The sequence below is a fragment of the Mus pahari genome, chromosome 8 (assembly GCF_900095145.1).
Source record: "Mus pahari chromosome 8, PAHARI_EIJ_v1.1, whole genome shotgun sequence".
Taxonomy (NCBI): domain Eukaryota; kingdom Metazoa; phylum Chordata; class Mammalia; order Rodentia; family Muridae; genus Mus; species Mus pahari.
The window spans coordinates 4,513,729-4,536,599 of NC_034597.1; the positions used below are offsets into that span (position 1 = coordinate 4,513,729).

A 22,871-nucleotide genomic window follows, 5' to 3' on the forward strand; every position below is an offset into this window, starting at 1 on the left:
AGCAAAGAGCACCAATGAAATTAAACATGTTCTCTTAAAAAACCTTGGCGGAGATGGTAAAAACAGGCGGCCTTGTTCTTTGTATACGAAGACAGGGTCAGACCTGTGTCTTGTGTCTAAGGGGTCAATGGGGATAATCTGTCTCTTAAGAGGAACATGTCCTTCCATTTGGACATGAGGCATGGACCCACAGTATGCCTTCATGTATTGATTACTATATAGTCCCACTATCTCTCCCTTTTGCTGTGCATAAATATTATGATCTCCCTGGTATAAAAAATATCTCCACCTGCTTATAAAATAAAGTATGGTGTGTGTGTACCCTCATAAATGTTTGTTTGTGGAGGCCAGAGGACTACTTGGGTGTCATTTCTCAGGAGCTGTCGACAAGGTCTTTCATCGGTCTTGATTTGCTAAGAAGGCGAGGGCAGCCTCCTATCACTGCCTCCCTAGTGCTGGGATTACACAACACACACACACACACACACTTATATACAGACACACTCACAGACATACATACTCACAGACACACACACACACAAAGACACACACACACAGACACACACACAGATACGCTCTCACACATACAGACACACACACACAGACATACTCACAGACACACATAGACATACACATAGTCACACACACATAGACATACACATAGACACACACAGAGACACATACACACAGAGACACACACACAGACATACAGACACACACACACACATACAGACACACACACACACACACACACACACACACACATCCAGCTCTTTATGTGGATAATGGGGATTGAATTTAGGTTCTCAGGCTTGCACAGCAACCATTCTCTGGACTGAACCATCCTCCACCCTAAAATGAAGTGTTTTGTTATAATTAGTCTGCCTCTCTTTTTCAGGGTTAACTTGAGCATGGTGTCTCTGCTGCTTAGCTTTCCCACCATTTCAGTGGAACTAGAATTATATTCTGGATATAGAATTGACATAGACCTACCCAACACTAATATATTACATGAATATACATGAACACACAGTGTAGAAGCTAGGTAGAACTGGCCTGGTGGCTCATGCCTATAATCCTAACATTTGGAGGGAGAAGGTTAAGGCAAGAGAATTTTTAGAGTCTGAAGATAGCCTGGGATATAGAGTAAGAATTTGGAGAGAGAGAGAGAGAGAGAGAGAGAGAGAGAGAGAATGACAACATGGTCATATTACTATTTCCCAAAGGACTTGCATTAAAGTCCATTAGCATGTGGTCACATGGCTGTACACATTTCTCTAAACACATTTCAGCTCTATATACTTGCACGGCAATTATGCCTTGATACTGTGTAAATCATGTTGCTAAGTGCTAGATATCAAAGAATTCCCCATTGCTATTTAGGTAATGACAAAATCCATCCTTGTTTTGGCCAGATTTTCCTGCCATAGGTGATTTATTTGACTAACTAGCTTTTCTAGAATCACAGTGAGCCTCCTCCATTACTCTGCTTTCTGTGGGCAACTTATTGTTCTGGGCAAACGGGGAGCTTCATAACATGTGGGCATATGTGCATAGGGACTTTAGTTCCCATTTCCCCGCTAGCTGTTGTCGTGAAACCCATTGTAAATTGCCTCTTTATCCCATTCCACTTGCCGTCTAGAAGATTTTGCATCTTTCAATTCTCTCTGTGGCCTCCGTGGCTTCACTTGACCCATACCCTGAAGTCATGGAGGTAGTGACTAAGAGAAGCTCAGGTTTTCAGTGGCATGAGAAGAATGGGGAGTTGGCTTTTGCATCTGATGGGCTAAGTGACTGTGAATCCAGGCCTGCTACACGGGAAAAGCATCCCACTTGACTTCCTGCGCTGCACATTTTGCCTTGTCATGGAACAGATTGTGTGTACGTTATCTTTCTGTTAAGACCATCTGACCTTGGAAACGAGATGAAAACACACTAGGCCAAGTGAGAAACTATTTAATACACAATTTCCTCTCTATTGGTATTTCACAAATTTTAATGAAAAAATAAATATTTAAGATGGAAAAGTATGGTGAACAAATGTCTCAACAGCTGCCTTTAGATGAGACTTTATCCCAGTGATGAAACTCAGGAAGTGATTGTAAAACTGGAGACTGTACTGCTCACAAGTGCCTAGCCCAAAACAGGTTGAGGGAGACGGAATCCAGGTGGAAGCCAGAATTAGAAACTAGATCTGTAATGCAGGCTTAATGGTTGGTATTCCAGAGCACACAGCACATGAGAATGGAAGTCAAGTGGTTTCCAAGTATTCTTATCTTTCTAGAATGTTGCCAGTCATCTTTACTCGAGTTCTTGTTTTACTTTAAAGATAAGTGTTACCATTTTGTATGATATGGACCACTTCAGGTCACAGTTGACACACCAGGCCATGGAGATGCAATAAAATTACAGATGGTTTCATCCTGACCATTTTTGGCTACACTAGGAAGCTTCACTGGTTACTTAGGTGCCGCTGGCTCATTGTATTTAGAAGAAAATCCTAATAGGTCTTGTTGTGTGGGAACAAATATCCTTAGGTAAAGAACAAAAGATTAGAATACAGTGTTAGATGGGTCTTTAATCTTGGGTATATATGCATTATTTCTGGGGAAAATACGTACAAACTTCAGTTTTTATTTTCATCTAACAAGTGCTGAGTTAGGAAAAAATATGCAGTCTATTCTGCTTTTAAACTCTATGTCTACAATAAATACATTCCAGTGTTTAGCCACTAAATGTTACAACTCTTTAACCTTACATACACCTAGAAGTCGGAGGAATGGATCTCCACTGTCAAAAGCCAGAATAGTTTTAAATAGCTATGCATTGCATGCTGAATCCTATGTGTTACTCAACAAACAACAGTAACTGGCTTGTTCAAGAGCACACAGTTTGAGAGATAAGATGAAGGGTCATAGGATCTAGTGATTTAACCCCTGGACAATTTGTTCTTTTAGAAAACTAGACTCCAACATTAAGCCAAGATCATTTTAGTTTAGGCAAGAAATAATTCACGGTGACCATGAGAGTCAGAGTCGCCGTGACAAGGGTGAGGTTATTATATTGTATCAATTGTCTTTAACAAAGATTTATGGTTTGGACTAAGAAACTCTATAGGTTCCCTGAAATTGCATGGGAATATTGTTTATAAATACTTCCTGAGAAATGGGTCCATAGCTTTGATGAGGTTCTTAACAGAGTTTAAACAAACTCACCATCTCCCCATTCTCACAATGGTCCTCAGAATTCCAGCACTGAGCTCAGAGTGACATGACTTGTTTAGCTACCTGTTCAAGGAGTGTGGCACCTTAACAAGGAAGTAGCAACTAACCCTGGATCTTGGACCTCCTGTGACTGCAGAGAGGTCGGCCTATGATATCCACTCTCTTCTCCTGAGGCGGCGGTGGCAAGGGTGGGGGGTGTCATTCTTGTAAATCTCAGACATGATGGATACTCAAAAGCTCTGAGGGGAAATTCACAAATTGGATTCCAACCTTAAAAGAAAAAACCCTTTGCTTGCTTTTTGTTCTTGCTTTGAAGGATACTATAGCACACAGAAGATGTATATATTTTAAAAAATTGAAACAGAATGGAAGAGAGGCAAATACATGTACATATATGCCTAGAAAAAACCCATATCTATCTCTATTTCTATCTCTATTTCTATCTCTATTTCTATCTCTATTTCTATCTCTATTTCTATCTCTATCTCTATCTCTATCTCTATCTCTATCTCTATCTCTATCTCTATCTACCAAATAACCAAGCTAAAAATTGGTCAAAGGAATATATCCTGGAATATTATTTAACCACAAATAGAAAGAACAGTGCGTGCTACAACATGCATGGATCTTGAAAACATTACACTAAGTGAAAGAAATCAGACACCTATAACCCACCTATTGCTTGGTTTTTATTTATGTAAAAAGCAAAAAACAGAAACAGGCACGTCTGAAGAATATAGGTTGAAGATAACATAGAACTGGGAATATAGGTAGAACACTGGCTATTGATGTATGATTGGTTTCTTTAAGACCATGAACATGGCATACAATTGACTATGATGGCTGCTACGGGAATATAGCTATGGGAATGTATACTTTTGAAGGATAAATCCTATATAAATGTGATTTACACCTTCATGATTTAGGAAGCAGTAGCAACAGCAGCAGCAGCAGCAGCAACAACAACAACAACAACAACAACAACAACAACAACAACACAAGCAGTGGAGGCTTTAAGGGGAGAGAGGTTCCAGAGTGATACCATTTCAGAAAGCATAAACTGGAATGGTATCTTTAATGACTTAGAGAGATTTGATAATTTAGAGATCTCACAGTAAGATTTGCAAGGTGGACTCTGTGGAAACCATGGATTTCAGAATCCTCCAGGGAAACGTGGGCAAGTGGTAGTGTGAAGAGGCGCTAGGGCAGAGAGGAAAGGTCCCCCCTATCCAGATCAACTCTATTTCTATATTTTTATGTGCTAGGCTTCTGGATAAAGTATGAAAAACTGATTCTGCAGCTAGAAAAGGCCAGATAAAAGTACATCAGTGAGATCATTTTACAGGTAGGAAAACTGAGGCTCAAAGAGGCTGCCAGGATTATCCAAGTCCAGTTTGCAGCACAACTCAAGACGCTTATCCAGGCACACCCTTCCCATTGTTACATCATTTCTCTCTGTGTCTCATTTTCAGACATCTGGGAGACTCAGATCACTGCTTCTAGGTTGTGTCTTCTAGGATTGCCACCACTGTGGCTATCCTCATCAGAGATGGCCACAGAAGCCTAAATTCCTGTGTGTAAGTGGGGTGGTCTTTTTAAATTTTGGTACACATGTACATTTATATGTCTATGAAGGTGCATGTGTGTATGTGTGTGGTACATATGTGCTCATATTTGTATCTGTGTGCTGGTGCATGCATGTGTGGGGAATGACAGAGGACATCTTGGATGTCATTCCTCAAGAACTGTCCTCCAGAAGTTTAAATTCTTTTAACGCAACCCAGAGAAGCTGAAATACTAAGATATGAATCTCCAGAGGATTCTGGATGGTTGATGCACAATGAATTTGTAGAGCATGTTTTTTGACTCTTTTGCACAGGTGCCTTGGGGATGAGAACCCAGGGCGCTGCATTGACTCTGGTGTCTAGAACTTTAACTCCATGGGGGAGGCTCAAGGGAAAGCAGCTAGAGCAGAAGCTAGCAGGGGTGGTTGAGGGAGCTCACGTGGGGGGGGGGGAACAAGGTTGGAGGGGATCTTGCCGGAAGAGAACATCACCAACCCCCATATAAAATGGAAGGTGCCGAAGGAGAAAATAAATAACGAACAAGGAGCAAATATAATTTAGTAAAAATTCTGAGCATGTAAGGCTGGTATCGAAAGATCTGATTTAGGAGCAATTTATGCCAATTGGCAACAGTATAGAGTTGCCAGAAATGTTACTGAATTAATTCTAAATTGGTATATGAATATCTAGCTGGCTTAAGGCCATCGGAGAAAAATGATCATGATCGTCTTTAATCAAGTCCAAGTTGCTGCTTCCTTCTCCTTCACATTTAAATCTGACTTTAGAATCAGAAACTCTGCAGAGGAATAAACTTCTGGTCAGGGAAGATTCACAATCAATTCATTCTAGGGAAAACTGAAAGCCTGAAAATTGCTTTGGACTTGCAGAACCTACTGGCATAGCTTGGGAGTGACTTGAAGTTAGTTGGATTTCTCCTGCTACCCAGATGTCCATGGGCTAAGATATACTACTCATGGAAAGAGACTAGCATTTGGAGACTCCCATTTCTAGTACAGAGAACGGCCTAATAAATAAGGTCATCAAACATCCTTTAGCTTAAAGAAACCTTACAACCACTTGAACTGCAGCCAAGAACTACTTCCAAGTGACTGGCACGCTCACCGGCACGTACCTCAGAAATTGACTTGACAGATACTGAACACTTCTCCATGTCTTAATCTGCAAATATTAAGGATGTATTTCTAAAACTAGCTGACTTGGGAAGAAATTTGTGAAGTTTTCTTCTATACGATCAATGGAGAGAGAAGAGGGGGGAGGGGAGGGGGAGAGAGAAGGGGAAAGGGGGAAAGGGTTTTATTTTATTTTATTTTTTACCTCTTGGCCCATTTCCATGCTGCAAAGTTTTGTTGATTGAGCTTTGGCATCAACCATAACATTAAACATGGTGCATATTGACTGTGGGACTCGAAAATCTGTTGATCGACTGGTTTTTTGCAGCTTAACTTCAAATGCAATCCTGGTTCTATTAAAACAAAGTAGAGATAGAATAATTCAGCATTCAGATGGCAGGAGGAAGAGGAGATACTTCCTGAGAGGTTAGTGCAAAAGAAAGTTGAAGGCTGTAGTAAGTAACCCAAAATGACTCCACACACATTCTCTTTCAAGTGACTTTCCCTTTCTTAGAGGGGCTTCTTCGTGTGGACAGCCCTCTGTACATCTAAGGAGGGCTTCTTCATACCCATTCTTCCTCAGCAGTTCACAGAACACCTGTAGCTCTATGTGCTATCTATAGATTACATGGTATGGAAAGCCCTAATTGTAGGAGAATAAATGAATTAAAAAAAAACCCTGATTATAGCATTACAACATATGCAGCTTCTCTCACATTGGCAAGTGCCTACCTCGAGCACTTCACTTAAAAACCAAACACAAGCAGGCAGTTTCTCATCTTCAAAACTCCAGTGTGGAGAAAAAGCTTATATGACCCTTACTGTTGTTTCCTTTTTCTTTTGGTTTTGAAAAGAGATTTAAAAATCTCTTCTTGAAGTCCAACAATTTTATTATATTGGTTGAAAAACTAGAAAAAAAATAGATTGTGCTTGCTAAAGAATCATTAGAAGAAAATGTATCAATGCATGGAAATGGCTGCCTTTGGGGAAGCCATGTCCATGGCCACTCACTCATGGCGTAGCTTTTGGCTTTTTTTTTTGGGGGGGGGGTTCATTGTTACTATTTTTTAGTAAGTAGATATTCTTTTATATAATTAAATAGTAATAGTAATTTCTTTGCATACAACTATATTACAGAAACTCCATGCAACCTTTTATTTTATTTTTATTTTTTTATTTATTTATTTTTGTAATGTAATGTTGACATAGGTCTTGGCATTGCTATTTGGAAAGGGGGACCAGCTCTGTTTTAAAGGTTTCAGAGAAGTGGGTCACATTCTTGCATATCCTTTGGGAAAACACTTGGTAAGTAAGTGGCTTCATTAAGGTCTGCCTGTTATCTAGCACATTGGTTGCTTCTCTGCATTGCCCACTGCCACCTTCCAAAGCTCATGCAGCCACCAGGGTAGCACGGCTTTAAGAGGAATCGGGAGCTATTTTCTATTGGTGCATAGGAGGACCACACAGCTAGTTAGCTCAGGAAAGGATGCCAGCTCGCTAGCACACCCTGGGTGCATGTAGGGAAGCCAAGTATAATTTCTAAGGTTGGAAGCCCAGTTCCTAAGGGGGAAAAACACCCTCAAAACACCCCTATAGATTATATGATCATGTTAAAGTTAAATGTATCTTGGCTTCTAAAGACTCAGTGCACTGAAGTAGCTTTCTAATCATGATGATCATTTTAAGCTCTGCTGAAAATACATCATTTTCTAGCTCTGTGAAAAGGAGGCCTGATGGGTACTGAGTTGGACTGGGCCCTGTGCTGATCTTCTGAGGCTTATATGCTAGTTCCGGCCCAATCTGAGAAATGGAAATGCTAAAGCTCTCCTTTCCAATGAAGCAAGCGTCTTCCCTTTTCACATTTCTGTTCACAGGAGAACTGTTCCTAGCCTGTAGAGTGCAGGGCTGTGAAAAGAGGAAGGCAGATGTGGAAAATGAATATGACTGAGAGAGTTGTACGGGTCCCCAAAGCCAGGAATAGAGACGTCACTTAACCCAATTGACTCCTTCAGGGTAGAGTGCCTATGCTTTGTGCCTAGACGGGATAGAGACCAGAGGCACTGTCACTGTCTGGTGTCATGCCTAAAGCCACAGCCCACTGTCCTTACCATGTGGCTCTAGAAAAAGGTTATTTATTCTGCCCCAAAGAAATAATATGTTATTCCAACATACATTCTATGCCTTAAAAGCCGAGTCAGGGGATGTTTCCAGCAGCATTTGTGTTTACGTTTGGAGCCTCGACAGCAAGCAGCAGCAGGAATGTCTGAATGTTAGAGTTGCCCATACACAAGCGGTGATAGATAGGAGTCCTGACATTGAAAGGAGGTGACTTAGCTACTATGTTCCTGGTAGACTTCTGTGGCTTGGGGGTGAGGAATGTTCAGGGATTCAGGTCCATTGTCTGCCTCTTAGTCACCTACCTTCTTCTATGCCTGAACATAACACTGATGTGGTGTGTGAGGAATGAACCCACTTCCCATCCTCAGATGCTCTCTGTATTCTCTCATTTATCCCCTATCCAGCAGGTTGGCTTCAGTCTGAAGGACATAAGTACCTTTCTGAATAGATGGGGGAGCACAGATCAAGAGAGGCAAGGTCTTAAATTAACTCACTTCGGCTCCAAGGTCTTAAACTAACTCACTTCGGCTCCTGTGAGAGTTAGAAGGAAAGGATAGATGGCCTCAAAGAGTTGCCCTGTGAAGAGATTTTGGTCACATGGACAGCTATTGTTTTGCCTAAAATTAATACAGACTATTAGAGCTTATAGAATTAAAAACTGGAAACTTTTTGACCATATAGTTGAAAATCAGACCTGTCGTTGGTTCTACAGCGCGGGCAGAAAAGAACAAAATCTGCCGTCTGAATTGCACAGGCTTTCGATCTGCAGAAGGGCAAGTACCTGCTCAGTGTCTCCCAAGCTCAGGGCTCTTTCCTGGGTTCACTGAGTTGCTGGTTACCTATCTGCAGCCATACTGCTCTCCTGCCTTGAGCAGTTTCAGGATTGATGCATTATTTCTCTTTTCTTCTTCCAGAGTATCAAATGCTGGCTCCATAGCACTTTTAGGCAAGCCCAGCCACCACCACGCACAACTTATCCATCAACTAAAGTACATAACATCTGGAGACCCGGAAAAGCCACGATCGCTTACGGGTTAGTTTCTCCCTCCTTCCCTCCCCCCTTCCCTTTTCTTCCTCTCATTTTTCTTTCTCATTCTTTTCTTTTTGGAAAGAGGAAAGCAAATGGGATACTTTTAAACCAGAAAAGAAACTTGGATGTGTGTTTAGGGATAGGCAGGGTGGTGATGACATCAAATACAGATGTGAGCTCTGCTGGTTTGACAGACAGGTGTCTTTCCTTCTCCATTGTATGCCAAGGACTCAGCGCTGGGCCTGTTCTATGATATCAGACCAGAGGATTTTGCTGAACGGATGAAGACCTTTTTTTTTTTTTTTTTTTAATCCTCTTCTTGTCTCCAGCTCAGACCAACAACCAGCTTCAGGCCTGCAAGCAGAGCGATTCACTTTCTACGCTAAGCCCTAGTGGCAAAAAGGGAAACTCTGTGGAGGCTAAAGCACATGTGCAGTGTCTCGTGACTTCATGATGATTCTTGGTTAGAATGAGGGCAAGAAAATTAACCCCTGATGCACGTGCCAGCTACTCGGCTCACATGCACAGAGTGAATGATGACGCTTAGTTTTCGTTGGAAATTCAGTGACCGAGATTTCATATACACTGGCTCTAGAATTGTCCATTTTTTCTCTTCCTGTCCATTTCTTTTTTCTCTGTCCATTCTCCATGCCCATTTAATTAAAAATGTTTACTGTGTAGCTATTTTGTGGAAGACATGCTAGATGTCAGGAATATAGAGATGAACAGGAATGGATTTGAGTCCTCTTTCCTCATGGAATGAGCAATGGGGCAAATTGGCAGTCCACTAATTTTATTGCTGGATACAGAGCAGGTTAGTAGATGTTCAATGTGGGCAGCTAAGCATTCCAGGTAACTTTTAAAAATTGTTGATATTTAAAGACAGGGTCTTGCTATGTAGCCCAGACTTGCTTTGAACTTAGAGCAACCTCCGCCTCTTCAGTGTTGGGATGACACTATACCTGTCTTTACTGGAGCTGACTTAGGTTAGTGATCACCTTCTCCAGAACTTTACAAATCACAGCCCACTGTCATGGGCTCACTGGTCTTTCCAGAGCCACACAATGGGAAGGAAGGGCTGGGTCTTTCCAGCCACTCATCCCTACCTTTTGACGCAGGACTCAATCATGTCACTTGCCATCAGTTTTAGCCGCTGCTCTAAGTGTTTTCCAAACTCTTCCTCAGGCCAGTGTAGGTCACGGATGAAAGTTTGAAGGGCATCGAGTTTCCAGAACAAATCTTCTGATGTACCTGATCCATTACTGGTAGGATAAAAAAAAATTAGAAATAAAAAGTCACCCAGTTGCCTTGGGCTTGAGAGAAACTAACATAGAGACAACTTGGGGCTGGAAGGCTTAAGGCAAACAGTGGCTTCCACATACGAAACAACGTGTGTTGGTGGCAGAAGGGGGGCAGTCTCCACTGGCAGAACTTGAGTTTTACCATACAGGACCCAGTTCACTTTGCTCAGCCAATTGCTTCAGACTAGCGAGATGTCTGAAGAGGTTGTTGTCTCCTTATAAGTAGGAAGATAGCGTATGGTAAAAATCAGCCTTCTTTTAATAACCACATTAGCATATGTGATGATTCAGACGAAGGCTATGAACCAGGGGGAGAAGTAAGTCTCCATGGGTAAGAACTACATGATAACATGCAGTTATTGGGATCCAGGGCTTCATGCATTTCCCCAGTTCTCCTCCAGAATGGAGACCTCTTGGAAATGGCACAAGACTTGGGTTTCAAAAGGACAGTGCTAACAAAGTGGTGAGCGAGGACCTTCTTTCTCTCTTGAAGAGCTGGAAAAAAACTGAGGAGACTCAGATAGAGACAGGGACACTTGGATACCTTGAATCCCAAAGTCCTGTCCAGTGGCTAGCCTTCCAATTTTCCTAGACCAGCCTGTTACATAGGCAGCTCTAGGATGAGGGAGTCGGGGCAGACAAAGTGAGTAGACAGCGGATCTTTGATACTTCAGGTTTCCAAACCTGAGCTCTCTCCCCATTGTTCCCAGTCCTCTCTAGATCTGGGGAAATGGGATTTGATTCCTTTTTGTACGATGACTTCCAAGTGACTTTTACCTGGGACATCCATGGAAGGCCTGCACATGGGAAATGTTCCACCTCTTCCATTCTGGACCTTCTTGGGCTGGCTTTCTCTTTTTGTAATCACTCCATTTGGAACTCTGAGGGGTGGCCAACCCCCTACCCCCTTCCTCGCATACCACTAATGCTAACACAGTAATTTATAAAGTGTCCAACACACCATGCATTACCACTTCTTCTGACATCGTCTATAGAAACAGACGAGAGTGGGTGTTTCTATTGTGACAGATGCCAGCTGCATTGAATTAATGCCTCAGAGAGAAATACAGCTAGTGCAGAGATGCATCCACAGCTACTGCAGGGTGGGGAGGGGACAAATTCCCAGCATGCCGAGAGGGAGCCAGAGCCTACGGCCTGTACCAACAGGGCAATGCTTTCAGAACAGACCAGTTCGAGGTCAGTACGGAGATGTATCTGACACGAAGGAGCAAGTGACATGGAAACACGTCCTTAAAATGAGAGGTGGCAGAGGAAAGAGCCAGGATCATGAAAAGATATCGAATCAGGCATTTCCTAGTGGGCGATGAGGATCTATGCCTTTTTTTTTTTTTTTTTTTTTTTTTTTTTTTTCTGACACTACAGTGAACTTCATTTAAAAGTGGGGGAATGCACTTCTCTCCATGAAAGTTCACCCTTCCTCCACCCCACCCCATGCTTGGGAAAAAAAGAAACCCCAACTTTGTCTAGTCTAAGCCCCGTTTTGGAACTGCATGGTTTATGTTTTAAATCATTAAGTACATATGAATGCAATAATTGGTATTTATTACAACAACATTTTGACACCCATCTGGTTTCAGAGTTTCAAAAAATTCTTGTAGCATTTTTTTCTTTGAAGAGCTTATTATTAAGTTTTGACATGAGGAAAAGAATATTTTCTTTTTATTTTTAAGATAAACTGTTAATGTTAAGGCAATAGCACCAAGATTATTTTGATTGCTGAGCAGTTACCAAAATGTGTTCCCACCCATGCCTTAATTAATTGAATGGAGGCTATTATCTGCCTTATCACAATGTCTTGATTCATATCTTTTCAAAAACAGTATCACAGAACATGCACGGGACAAGCTAAGAGAAGCTTCCATCTATTTGGTTTTAATTTGAAACAGACACTATCTAATCTAATAAGCAGACACTAACTAATTGAACTTGTAATATTGTCATCTTAGCATGAATATGATGTATTTTTTCAGAAAAAATTTTCCTCAAATATGAAAAATTTGGAGGTTTGAATTTGTCTCTAGAGGAGAATCAGACCCATTGGTCTCAAGGTTTTACTGTGAGCTTTTGTGTGACTGTAGTTTTAAAAAAATAGTAGGGAGCTTTAGGGGCACCGGGTTGAGAAGTCATTTTACTGTCCCATTCTCCTTCTGGATCAACTGTGGATCTGAAATGGCCAAGGGCCACCTTGATGAATGAGAACTGGAGATTTCAAAACATCCCTGCCAGTTTCAGGTCATTTTTTATTCCTTTGATAATAACACTTCCCTTTGAAAATGTGCCAATTTATTCTTCCAAGAAAAAGCTTATCTGGCCTATAATTAGCTGTGGTCAAAGCGGAGGATCAAAGGAAGGTGGAGAACTGGTAAACCTCATTTCACTTATTAAATCACCCACATGGTTTTCATTTCATCTCACCGAGGTAGAACTGAGGGGCACTGGATCTTCTTGCTAAGGAAAACGGAGAGGAGATTCACTTCCTAAGTGAGAAGAAATATCCACTCAATCCCACTGTCCTTCAAACCACTTGTCTGGAAGAAGAGGCATGGGCTCTAGGCAAAAATACCTCCCACATCCCTGACTTCCTATGAAGGGAGCAAAACGTGAGTCTGCACTGAGAATGCAGACACATTGCTGCTCAACTATCATTGTATGCGGCCTGACTCTCACATTCTCAAGTTCAGAAGCCTTCTTGCTGCCCAGATGTCAAAGCTTCCTACTGTACTTTGACTTTGGGAAGTGTCTTATACCTACAATTTACCAATCTGAGAGATCCATTCACAAATTTTCATGTGGCCCTGCACGTTCCATTCCCATATCTGGCTATTGACTGGCACCAGGAAAATGCTTTATGGCTTAAATTGGCCTTGAAAAATATTTAAATATTAAACAAAAATTAAAACATGCTCTTAGGTCAGCAAGCTTCTTTTGTAGACTTGGTCCAGATCAGAAGTGACTGGTCAGCCCATCAAAGAATTTTCTTTGATTACTTGGGAATGAACAATCCCTAAAGTCCTATATTTGAAAGGCATAAAGTCCTGCATAAAGGCCCCTGCATTGAAAACTGGGGGGCAGAAATCCTCTTACAAAGTAATTCAGGAAGTAAAACACAGTCCTCAAGTGTTCAGTGGGTGTTAGACAAATCGTTACTGCGTATATATAGCAAATGTCTTATAAACACGATGAATGCCAGAAATAAACAATATTGTCTCTGCATGATCAGCAAAATATGTCTAATTATCCATCTCCGTCTCTGTTATATAGGATGTATAGAAATAAGCAATACATATCCATGCCAAGATCACTTAAATTTAAATGAGATCTAATGTGAACTGAATACACACTCAGCATCATATATAGCAGCCATCCATGACGGTGCCGAAAAAGTGGGCATCTGTGGGATGCCTAGAGGGATGTTAACTGGTAGATTTGGTACTTTGGGTAGGTTCACATTGGGTAGGTTCACATTGGGTAGGTTACTGGTTAAACTCCTGTGGAAGAAACAGACAGAAAGAAAAATACCATCACAGTGACAATGTAGATGCGGCAGAAGCACACAACAGCTGTAAATAAACTGGCTAAGTACACAGAAGACAATGGTGGACATTTGAGCAACACACTTTGTAAGCAGGTTACAGGCTGGGGTGGGACTTGGTATCCAGAGAGAAAGTGAATGGTAAACTTAAAAGTGCAGACACTGATGGAGCATGCGTGCACAATGATCACATAACCGAAATGTCTCAGAGAACTTTTGTCTTCAAGGCCACTTTCAAAAGAGTCTAGAGCTTGTCCTATCAGAAGAGCTTGATGTTGGATGAATTCTGGCTGGCCGTAGCTGGAACTGGGGTGCCATGCGATAGTGGGATTGATAGAATGGTGAGGCAGGACAGAGGGCAAAGGGATGCGGTGGACCAGCTCTCATGTTCATTCTGTAGTGCAGTGGATATAATTGATAATGTGTCACATTTCCTAATGGAAAGGAGAGGAGTGCGCTCAACAGAAAACACGGATCACAGTGAAAGGCAGCTAGCTGACGTACTTGGTCCTCTGACCAACACACACCCGAATCCGCATATTGTACTGCACCTCCTAAATGTGGGTAAGTAGTAGATTGCAATCCAAAATACATTTTTACAGTGTGTACAGGTACGAAATTTTCAAAGAATAAAGATATTTAAGTAAAAACAAAAAACTACCAAAATACTTAAGAATATAAGTGGTGCAGGGCATTAGCGGTGCCCACTTTCATCTATAACTTACTGCCAAGGGAAGATTTCTTCAGGCAGACATTAGACACCAAATGAAAAAGGAAGGCTTACTGATTTGAATGTGTATGTAATAGTGATATATAGAAATTGAATGCCTTCCAACTGCTACTTCGTACAGGGGTGTCAGAATGGATGGGAAAGATGAAGAACTCATATAGAAGAATGATTATCCCCAGGGAATTTTGTGGAACGCTGAAGGAAAATGGATGCTTTCTTCCCTAAACTCAGACTTATTAAAATGGAAATATGCCACCATACAGAGACAGACACACATGGAAAGAAAAGAAGCCCAGATTGAGGTTTTACTTAGAACCCTTGGGTCAAATAAATAGATTTACAGTATCATTTAATATTATAACAGCTGCCCCTGGGAATGGAAGAGAGAGAGAGAGAGAGAGAGAGAGAGAGAGAGAGAGAGAGAGAGAGAGAGAGAGAGATCAACCTAGGATTGCTGTCCACTGCCTTTGAAACAAGCCCTCCTTGGCGTTCACCAATTAGGTGAGAGCACTTAGCCTGCAAGTGCGGTGAATTGATCCATCCTCATCTTCTCAGTGCTGCTCCAGGATTTTATGTGGATCCTAGGAACTGGACAAAAGCTCTGTGCTTATGAAGCAGCCAGGCACCCTGACCCTTCTCCTCAGCAGGGCTTTTACCTCCTCACAGGAGCAGGAGCTCCAGAGTGTGTGTGCAAATTTCATGAGCTGTTTTTTTTTTTCTATAGAAAGTTTAAAATTTGTCAAAACAAACAAAATATCGATGCTATCTTTTATCAGCTTTTTGGTTTCTAAGGAGGTTTGAAGTTCAATTGAGTGATGAATGAGAGATGGATGGTTTTATGAGGGGTGAGAGGCAGAAGAGAGGGAGGTGGAGAGAGAGAGAGAGAGAGAGAGAGAGAGAGAGAGAGAGAGAGAGAGAGAGAGAGAGAGAGAGAGAGAGAGAGAGAGCATGTTCAGAGATGTGAGTCAAATCAACTGTATTTCTTTGGAGGGTCTGTGTCATGTGCTGCTCCAAACGCGGGCACTGAACATCTTGCAGAGGCTTTTGAAGGGTGTTCTGTGCAGCCAAAGTCACTGGCATGGCAGAGCCCAGCCTAGCTCCGCATCTGAAAGGAGCCTTCCTGTCTAAGGGGGAATTGACAGCACTTTGGCAGAGGACTTGAGGTTCTCATTTTGGATCTTGTAGGGAAGGAGGAAGTTTCGCCAAAGCAGCGCTGGGTGGGTGAGCCGTTTGCCTAGCAGGACTCCTGGAGGGCAGGCTGCCTCTGGGCATGCTCTGTAGGGCAAAGGGGCTGGCCCTGGTGAATGGCTTAGAGGCCTGCCTCCTTCCACAAATAAGTCATTTAAATGTTCCCAATGGCAACTCAGCCCTGGATTATAAACTGAAAACCCTAGAATGCAGGATTGCCAAGTCGGTACCCTCTTCTTTCAGGGTGATAGGTATTTCACAGGCCCGTGACTTCCTGTGGTGGGGAGATGCCTTGGGGGTGGGGGTGGGGAGAACGCAAGAGAAATCGAACTAAATATTACTACTAAGTAGAAGGAAAAAAAAAGGAACTTCCTCTTCCATGTGTCTCTGTTTAACTGGGGAATTTGCCTTTGAATTCAGTCCCTGGTGGTTCTCAGTCTTAAACACTGCCATGAAACAAATCCATGGGCGATTTCCACTGAGACATGTGTAAGCCTATATAAGCAAATGTGATCATTAAATGATACACACACTGAATAATGATCAAGGAATTAGGAGATCTTAGAGATGGCAGCCTGGAAAGTTAAAATGTCAATTCTGAGCAAATTATAAGTAGCTAGAAATGAATAACATACAAGTGTCTGCAAAAGCAACTTAATTTAAACATATTAGTGCATGGTGAGTACACAAATGGGAAGAGACCTTCGCTTTGCATACAAAATAAAAAATACTCATAGTAATCAAAACATATTGTTTCCTTGTAAAATACAGCATTTTGGCTGTGAACTTGGGCTTAAATAGACCTGTATCCTACGTAACACATATTATTAATGAATTGTTTTAAAATGATAAAATAGGACATTTCTAGTTTTATCAGAATAATAAAGCATGTTTTTAATGTTACTTATATTTTATATTGTTACACTAAAAGAGTAACAACCAGAGGTAATTTCTAAGCATAATATTTCACTATCACATATTTAAAGGAAGATTTTGCATAGCACTCAGTTATGATGCACTGCTCTGCAAGCTGCTGATAGCTGTAATGAATCATTATTTTCAAAGAGGGCCCTCCCGTGACTACTGGACAACCAGTTAGCTAGTCATGCTTTTCTGTAAGAACCCCAAGTAGATGTCTCTGGGTAGGACAAGAAGTGAGAATTAGAATCCTAGTAACTGATACACATTAAAAATTATCCTCATCCAATCCAGGGACCTTAACAGAAAGGAATGTTTTCATTTAACTCTCTAGAGCCCGAGATGACAATATTCTCACCTGCTCTCTCTCTCATGTCAATTTACGTTAGAGATGTGTGTGCATCTTATTTCTACGATGGCAGTGAATATAGGTGAGGCCCTTTTCATAACATTGTTTTTAATCAAGACTTTTTCAATGTGGAAGGGATATGGTTACATCATCCCTCAAATATTTCTGCTTTAAGCTTATGGATGGGGGTAGATTTTTAGATACAGAACATGTTCTACTTTTACAAGCCATTTGTTGCATGAATATATGAAGTACATCTGTCTTTTCCTGGTGCTCTCACATTTAAGCTTTTCTCTGTGTTTGCCTTTAGGTTTAATCCCACTCAGAGATATGGGTACTATTTGATACCTTCCTAGAGTCCAGAGCAATGTCTCCTAACCTGTTATTCATTACTGCCCAGCATCAAGCTTCCTTCTCTATGAATGTTTGTAGGCTATTTTTTTTAAAAAAGATTTATTTATTTTATGTATATGAGTGCTCTATGTGCATGTATACCTGCATGTTAGAAGGGGGCATTAGAACCATCATAGATGATTATAAGTCACCATGTGGTTACTGGGAATTGAACTCGGGACCTCAAGTAGCTGGTGCTCTTAACTGCTGAGCCATCATCTCTCTAACCCATCTCTATGAAAGTTTTAATGCCACAGATATACCACTTATCTACTTATGTATTATATGTAGACCTACATTTTCTATATGATAACTGTAAGAACAGCTTTGGGACTATTAAGCCCCATTGAGAAAGTATCCTTTACAGAATAAACCCCAAATGTCCTAGGATTTGAGAACTCTCAAGCAACTTTGAGGCTTGCCCCATCACTGATAACTCATGCTGGCCCACACCAAATACTCAGCATTGAGTTGTTGCATTCTGCTCCCCTGTATGCTCCTGGAGAGCCCTGCCCCTTCCAGTCAGTTCCTTCCCCACCCTTCAGTGGAAGCTCATGCCCCTATGAGCCACATTCTTACAACTCTTTGTATGATTTGTGCATACATACTTTGGTAATATTTAAAGCCATTTTTCTTCTGCATATATTAATAAACCCATCTAGATAGAAATCGCCAATCTGGAGATTGTATCTTTTTCTCACGCATCTCCATGGTTCTTCCCTCTTTTATTCTTATAATCCCTAGCCTGTACAGGTTCCCAACATTCTGTCGATACCGCTGAGCCTGGCTATGTGCCAAGCACTACTCTGTTCTAGATGTTGGAGAGAAGAGAGTGTGTAGTTGTGAGTGGACATGCATAAGCATGTCCACATCCTATTACCAAGAATCCTAGCAATGAAAATTTTTTGGTTATCAAAGGCCATTGTTTTATAAAGGGAGACACTGAGTCTTGGGAAAGTCAGCTGAGAATGGATCTTAATTCAGAGACAGTGATGGATTGAGGTACTGTCTTAGGACTTCTTTTTTAATTTTATTGTGACTATGATCAATATTTCGTGTCCCCTTGTACCAGGCAAGGTCTGGAGATCAGGGAACAACTTTGTAGAATTGGTTCTCTTTGTCTGTCTTTCCCTGGGATCTGGCCAACAAACTTTCTGTGCTCACAGGACCATATCTCCTGAGTCATTTCACTGGCCGCAGAGTCAAGAGATCTAATTTCAACAATACCTGTATATTTGACAGCTAGTTATCCACAAACTGTTGAAGTCCCCAGAGGAGATACTTTCTGTTACCATCAAATCTTCATTATTGGGAATGGGTATTAACGAAAAAGTGCTTTTAATTTGTACATCTCAGGCCCAGAGGAGGAGCAAGTATTTTGACTATTAGGAAACCAGAATTTATAGTCCTTATCAAGAAGTAGCATTTGCTTTACCCTTCTTAACCTCCCTAATCTGACACAGAAAAATCACAAAGCCAAGAATTCCCTGCTCTTAGAAGAATCCAAAAAAAAAAAAAAAAAAAAAAAGACAGAGGGGTCACCCGCCCACAGAAAAGAATTCCTGGATTCTTCTACTTTGAAGACCTTTATGACATATTAGCAATGAGCCATCACTATATTGCTAGCTGAGGTGTTGCCCACCCATGTACAGAGATCAAACTTCACATCCAGGACTGTCAGACTTGTAAACTACCTTCCCAACTGTAGATAATGACCCCATGACATGCCCGGATGGATGTTCATGAAGGGTGATGGCTTAAGGTTCCATTGAAAACTTGAGCTCATCTTGAGAGAAAGTCTTTGGGTACAGTTGGAAGTTGTGCAATGGGCTTCCACTTCAGCATCCACAGAATAATAGAGTAAGTGAATAAGATACAATCTCTCCCTTCTCAGTTTTCAAAGTAAACAAACTTAAGACTTAGCTATTTACCCATACTACCAAATAACTTCCATTATATTAGGCACAGATAATTGTAGTTAAGTTTTTAAATAGGGAAATAGCTGCATACAAAGAAATATGAAAATTGAATACTGTTTGTCATATATTTTCTTTTTATCTCTTGTATTCATTGTATGTGTGTATGCATGTTCATCTCTGTGTATGTATATGTGTGCACAAATATGGATGTTTGTGTGTCTTATAGTCATGTGGCAGAAACTGAGAAGACAATTCTTAGTTTAGGAAGGAGCCTGCTGGAGAGGATTCTGAAAGAGTTTTTGTTGGTATTGCTTTTGATAAAACACCTAGTTGAAAGAGGCATCTTTGTTTAAGGAAGAGGGATGGTCTTCTTCAAGCGTCAAAGGTGTCCTCCCTGTGTTCTCTTTGCATTGTTAGAGGAATGGAGAGGTTTGTCTCTACATACACACAAGTCCTAATCTACCTTGATTCTCACTGCCATGCTGTGCATCAGAACTTCCACACAGCATCCATGCTGTCTAAAACCTTAGTTTTTAATTGGTGTGTGGTTAAAAGGAGTGTTAATCCAGCTTATGCTTCACACGGCCTTTTCCAATACCCCCAGGCACTCTCAAAGGCACGGCACGCTTGGATATGAACTGAACAAACCACAGACTAACAATAGCACAATTAAACAGTAAAACATTTACCTCCTTCCCCCTCAGCTCCCACCAACATCCACATCCACATCTGTCTCAGGTGATTATTCATAACACTTACTCTTTTGAAAATTTCAGGCATTTAAATTATGGATCCGTGAGTCCAATATCATCAGTTTAAAAAAATCCAGACTATGAGTCCAATTGTGAAAGTGATTTTAATTCTATCTCTACTGCTGGTAGTAAGTACTCAGAACACTGAATGCTTCCAAATGAATAGCAGTCATATGTTTGGCTTCTGAAGAAGTTAACAGATTATAAAATGACTTTAGTGACATTTTCACAGAAATTTATGACAAGTCTCAGGCCCTGGGTAGGAACTTTTTAAAGAATCAATTTTAATGATGAGAAAACACATTCCTAGAAGTCAAACCCTTGCCTTCCTGTTAGGGAGAGGCCCAGATCTGTGGCTCTTTAAGAGCCCAGGGTGGTACCATTCCCCTCCTCTGTGTTGGCAATAGAATCTTCCACATTTAAACCCAAGCAAGGAAATGCTATTTCAAGACCATTGCTATTTTCAAAACACGAATATCACTCCTTTAAGCCTTTTTCTCTTTACAGCTCTTCCAAAGCACAATGGCCATGATTACTATGACCAATAAATAAATAAATACCCCCTCGTGAGTTCCTTACCCTCTTAATCTAGTTTTAGACACCTGAGGTAAAAGTCACCAGAGCCGTCAAATCAAGAGCTTTGGGCTATTGACCTGCTTTCATTTGGGGCAAATCAAAGCAATTGTCCTGTGACTTAACTATGGGAGGGGACAGAGGGAACTGTGTCAGTCAGTTGCCTAGAGATTGATATTATAGGAATATTCATTTAGAAACCTACTTCAGAAAAGGATTCTGTATTGAGGAAAGTCTCTTGAATTCTTTCCAACTGAGAGAAAAGGTCTGGGTTTCCTAAAAATTCTAGCATATATGCCTGTTTTGTTCTAGGTTGGTACATCTCAAAGATGTAAAGTGCTGCAGAGCATAAAAATCATTTGTTAGAGAAGTGGTGTTGGTGGGTGCCCAAACAACTAGAGTCTACCAGGGCAAAGGCAGAGCCAGACTTTACTAGAGCTTTTCAAACCATATCACACACCCTTCATATATGAGTGTCATTTCCGGGGTATTTGGGATTGGCACTTGGAAGTCCACAGGCAAAGCCTGCTCCTCTGGTCTCTGGGTCTGCTAAACACACTCAATAGTTGAGGTTGCCCAGCAGCGGTGGAAAGTAACAAGCTTACAACATACAGGATCTCCCAAGATTTGTCCTGTGGAATGTGCAACCCATAAAAACTTGTATATTGTGGTCAGGACTTCCTCTCTCCTGAGGACCTTGTGGAAAACACTGTGGGAAGTAGCATTTGAGTAAGACGAACAGAATAAATACCACACCCGTGGTTACATCTCCCAATCTTCTATATCTTTTGTGACACAAAGGTTTCAATTCATAAAAACATATTTCTACCCCTCTCCTTATCCCATTCAGGCAGGGGAGACACCAGTAGCATGTTAAGAAATAAAACAGTGCTTGCTTTCTAGTCACACTAACAGTGATAGCCATGCGCCATCATTAATCCATTTCTATATGGATTTGTACCCCAATTCCGATGGTATTAAAAGCAGTTTTCCTTACTTGACTGGTTCCCATGACTCCCGCTCAAAGCCCCTGTGGATAGATTGTGCAATGGAGGACTCCATGAGATCCACATATCTAACAACAAGAGGGGCAAACAGGTCCTGCAGGTGTTTGTGAAACTTCCCATTGCACAGATTATCTAGAACAGATAAGCAAAACCTCAGTCAGAACCCACAGCAATTTCATCAAAGTACAGAATACACACAGAGAATATTGTCTTCTATACCCAGTACTCTGCTTCAAAGGAGACAGAGAGAAACAAGGAGACAAAAACAGGAACCTCATGGAGAAATCATACTTGAATCCGCATGGAAGGAAAATGTGAGCCAAAGTCATGTTGCCCATGTGTGCATTTCTATGAAAAGCATCAACCCACAGCACTTGTAAATGCTTCCTCTTACTTCTCCTCTGCTGGCTAGGTACGAGAGAGAAAAAAGCATTCCTTGCCTCCTCCCTCCCTCATCATCCTCCTGTAAGAAGGACTGCTTTATGGCTGTCATGGCTACAAGATGCTTGCAGTGTAATTTAGCCAGAGGTATCTTTTATCCAGGAAGTATCATCTGGTAAAAATCGAAAAGCTTAAAGAGGTTAAAATAACCAATTTTCTGAAGAGTAAACAAAACACAAGAAATGAATAACTCTTCCCACACAGCTCTAGGGTTCTTCTCAAAGACAGGCAAGAGAACTGCTATCCACAGTTAAGTATTTCTTCTCTCTTCTCTCTCTCTCCCCCTCACGCTCTCTCTCTCTCTCTCCTTCTCTCTCTGTATGTGTGTACAGTATGTATGTATGTATGTGTATGTGGTGTGCATACACAAGGTGTGTGTGGAGTGTAGTTTGTGTGTGTGTTTAGGATTTGTGTGTACGTGGAGTGTGTATGCATGTATGTGGTGTGTATGTGCTATGTGTGTATGTGTGTGTCTGTGTCTGTGTCTGTGTGTGTGTACAGAGGGTGTGTGTGGAGTATAGTTTGTGTATTTAGGGTCTGTGTGTGTCTGTGTGGAGTATGTGTATGTATCTGTGGAGTTTGTATGTATGTATGTACATATGTATGTATGTGCGTGTATATGTGTGTAGTGTTTATGTGTAGAGGTATGTTTTTAACAGTAAAACAAAGAGGAGCTTGAT

General features: G+C 41.2%; 1 protein-coding gene across 22 annotated transcripts in view; it reads right to left on the minus strand.

Annotated features, from left to right (window-relative positions):
• The window catches only part of Cadps (calcium dependent secretion activator), a 447,247-nt gene that overhangs the window by 74,042 nt on the left and 350,334 nt on the right, over positions 1 to 22,871 (minus strand). For 13 of the 22 annotated variants that reach the window (XM_029541726.1, XM_029541724.1, XM_029541721.1 and 10 more), the window contains 4 exons: positions 21,741 to 21,882; positions 13,731 to 13,877; positions 10,174 to 10,329; positions 6,125 to 6,272 (listed from right to left, as the gene is read on the minus strand). In XM_029541726.1, coding sequence (XP_029397586.1) covers positions 6,125 to 6,272; positions 10,174 to 10,329; positions 13,731 to 13,877; positions 21,741 to 21,882 — 593 coding nt within the window. The remainder of the gene's footprint in view (positions 1 to 6,124; positions 6,273 to 10,173; positions 10,330 to 13,730; positions 13,878 to 21,740; positions 21,883 to 22,871) is intronic. The other 9 variants (XM_029541729.1, XM_021203711.2, XM_029541730.1 and 6 more) reach the window with 1 other exon arrangement.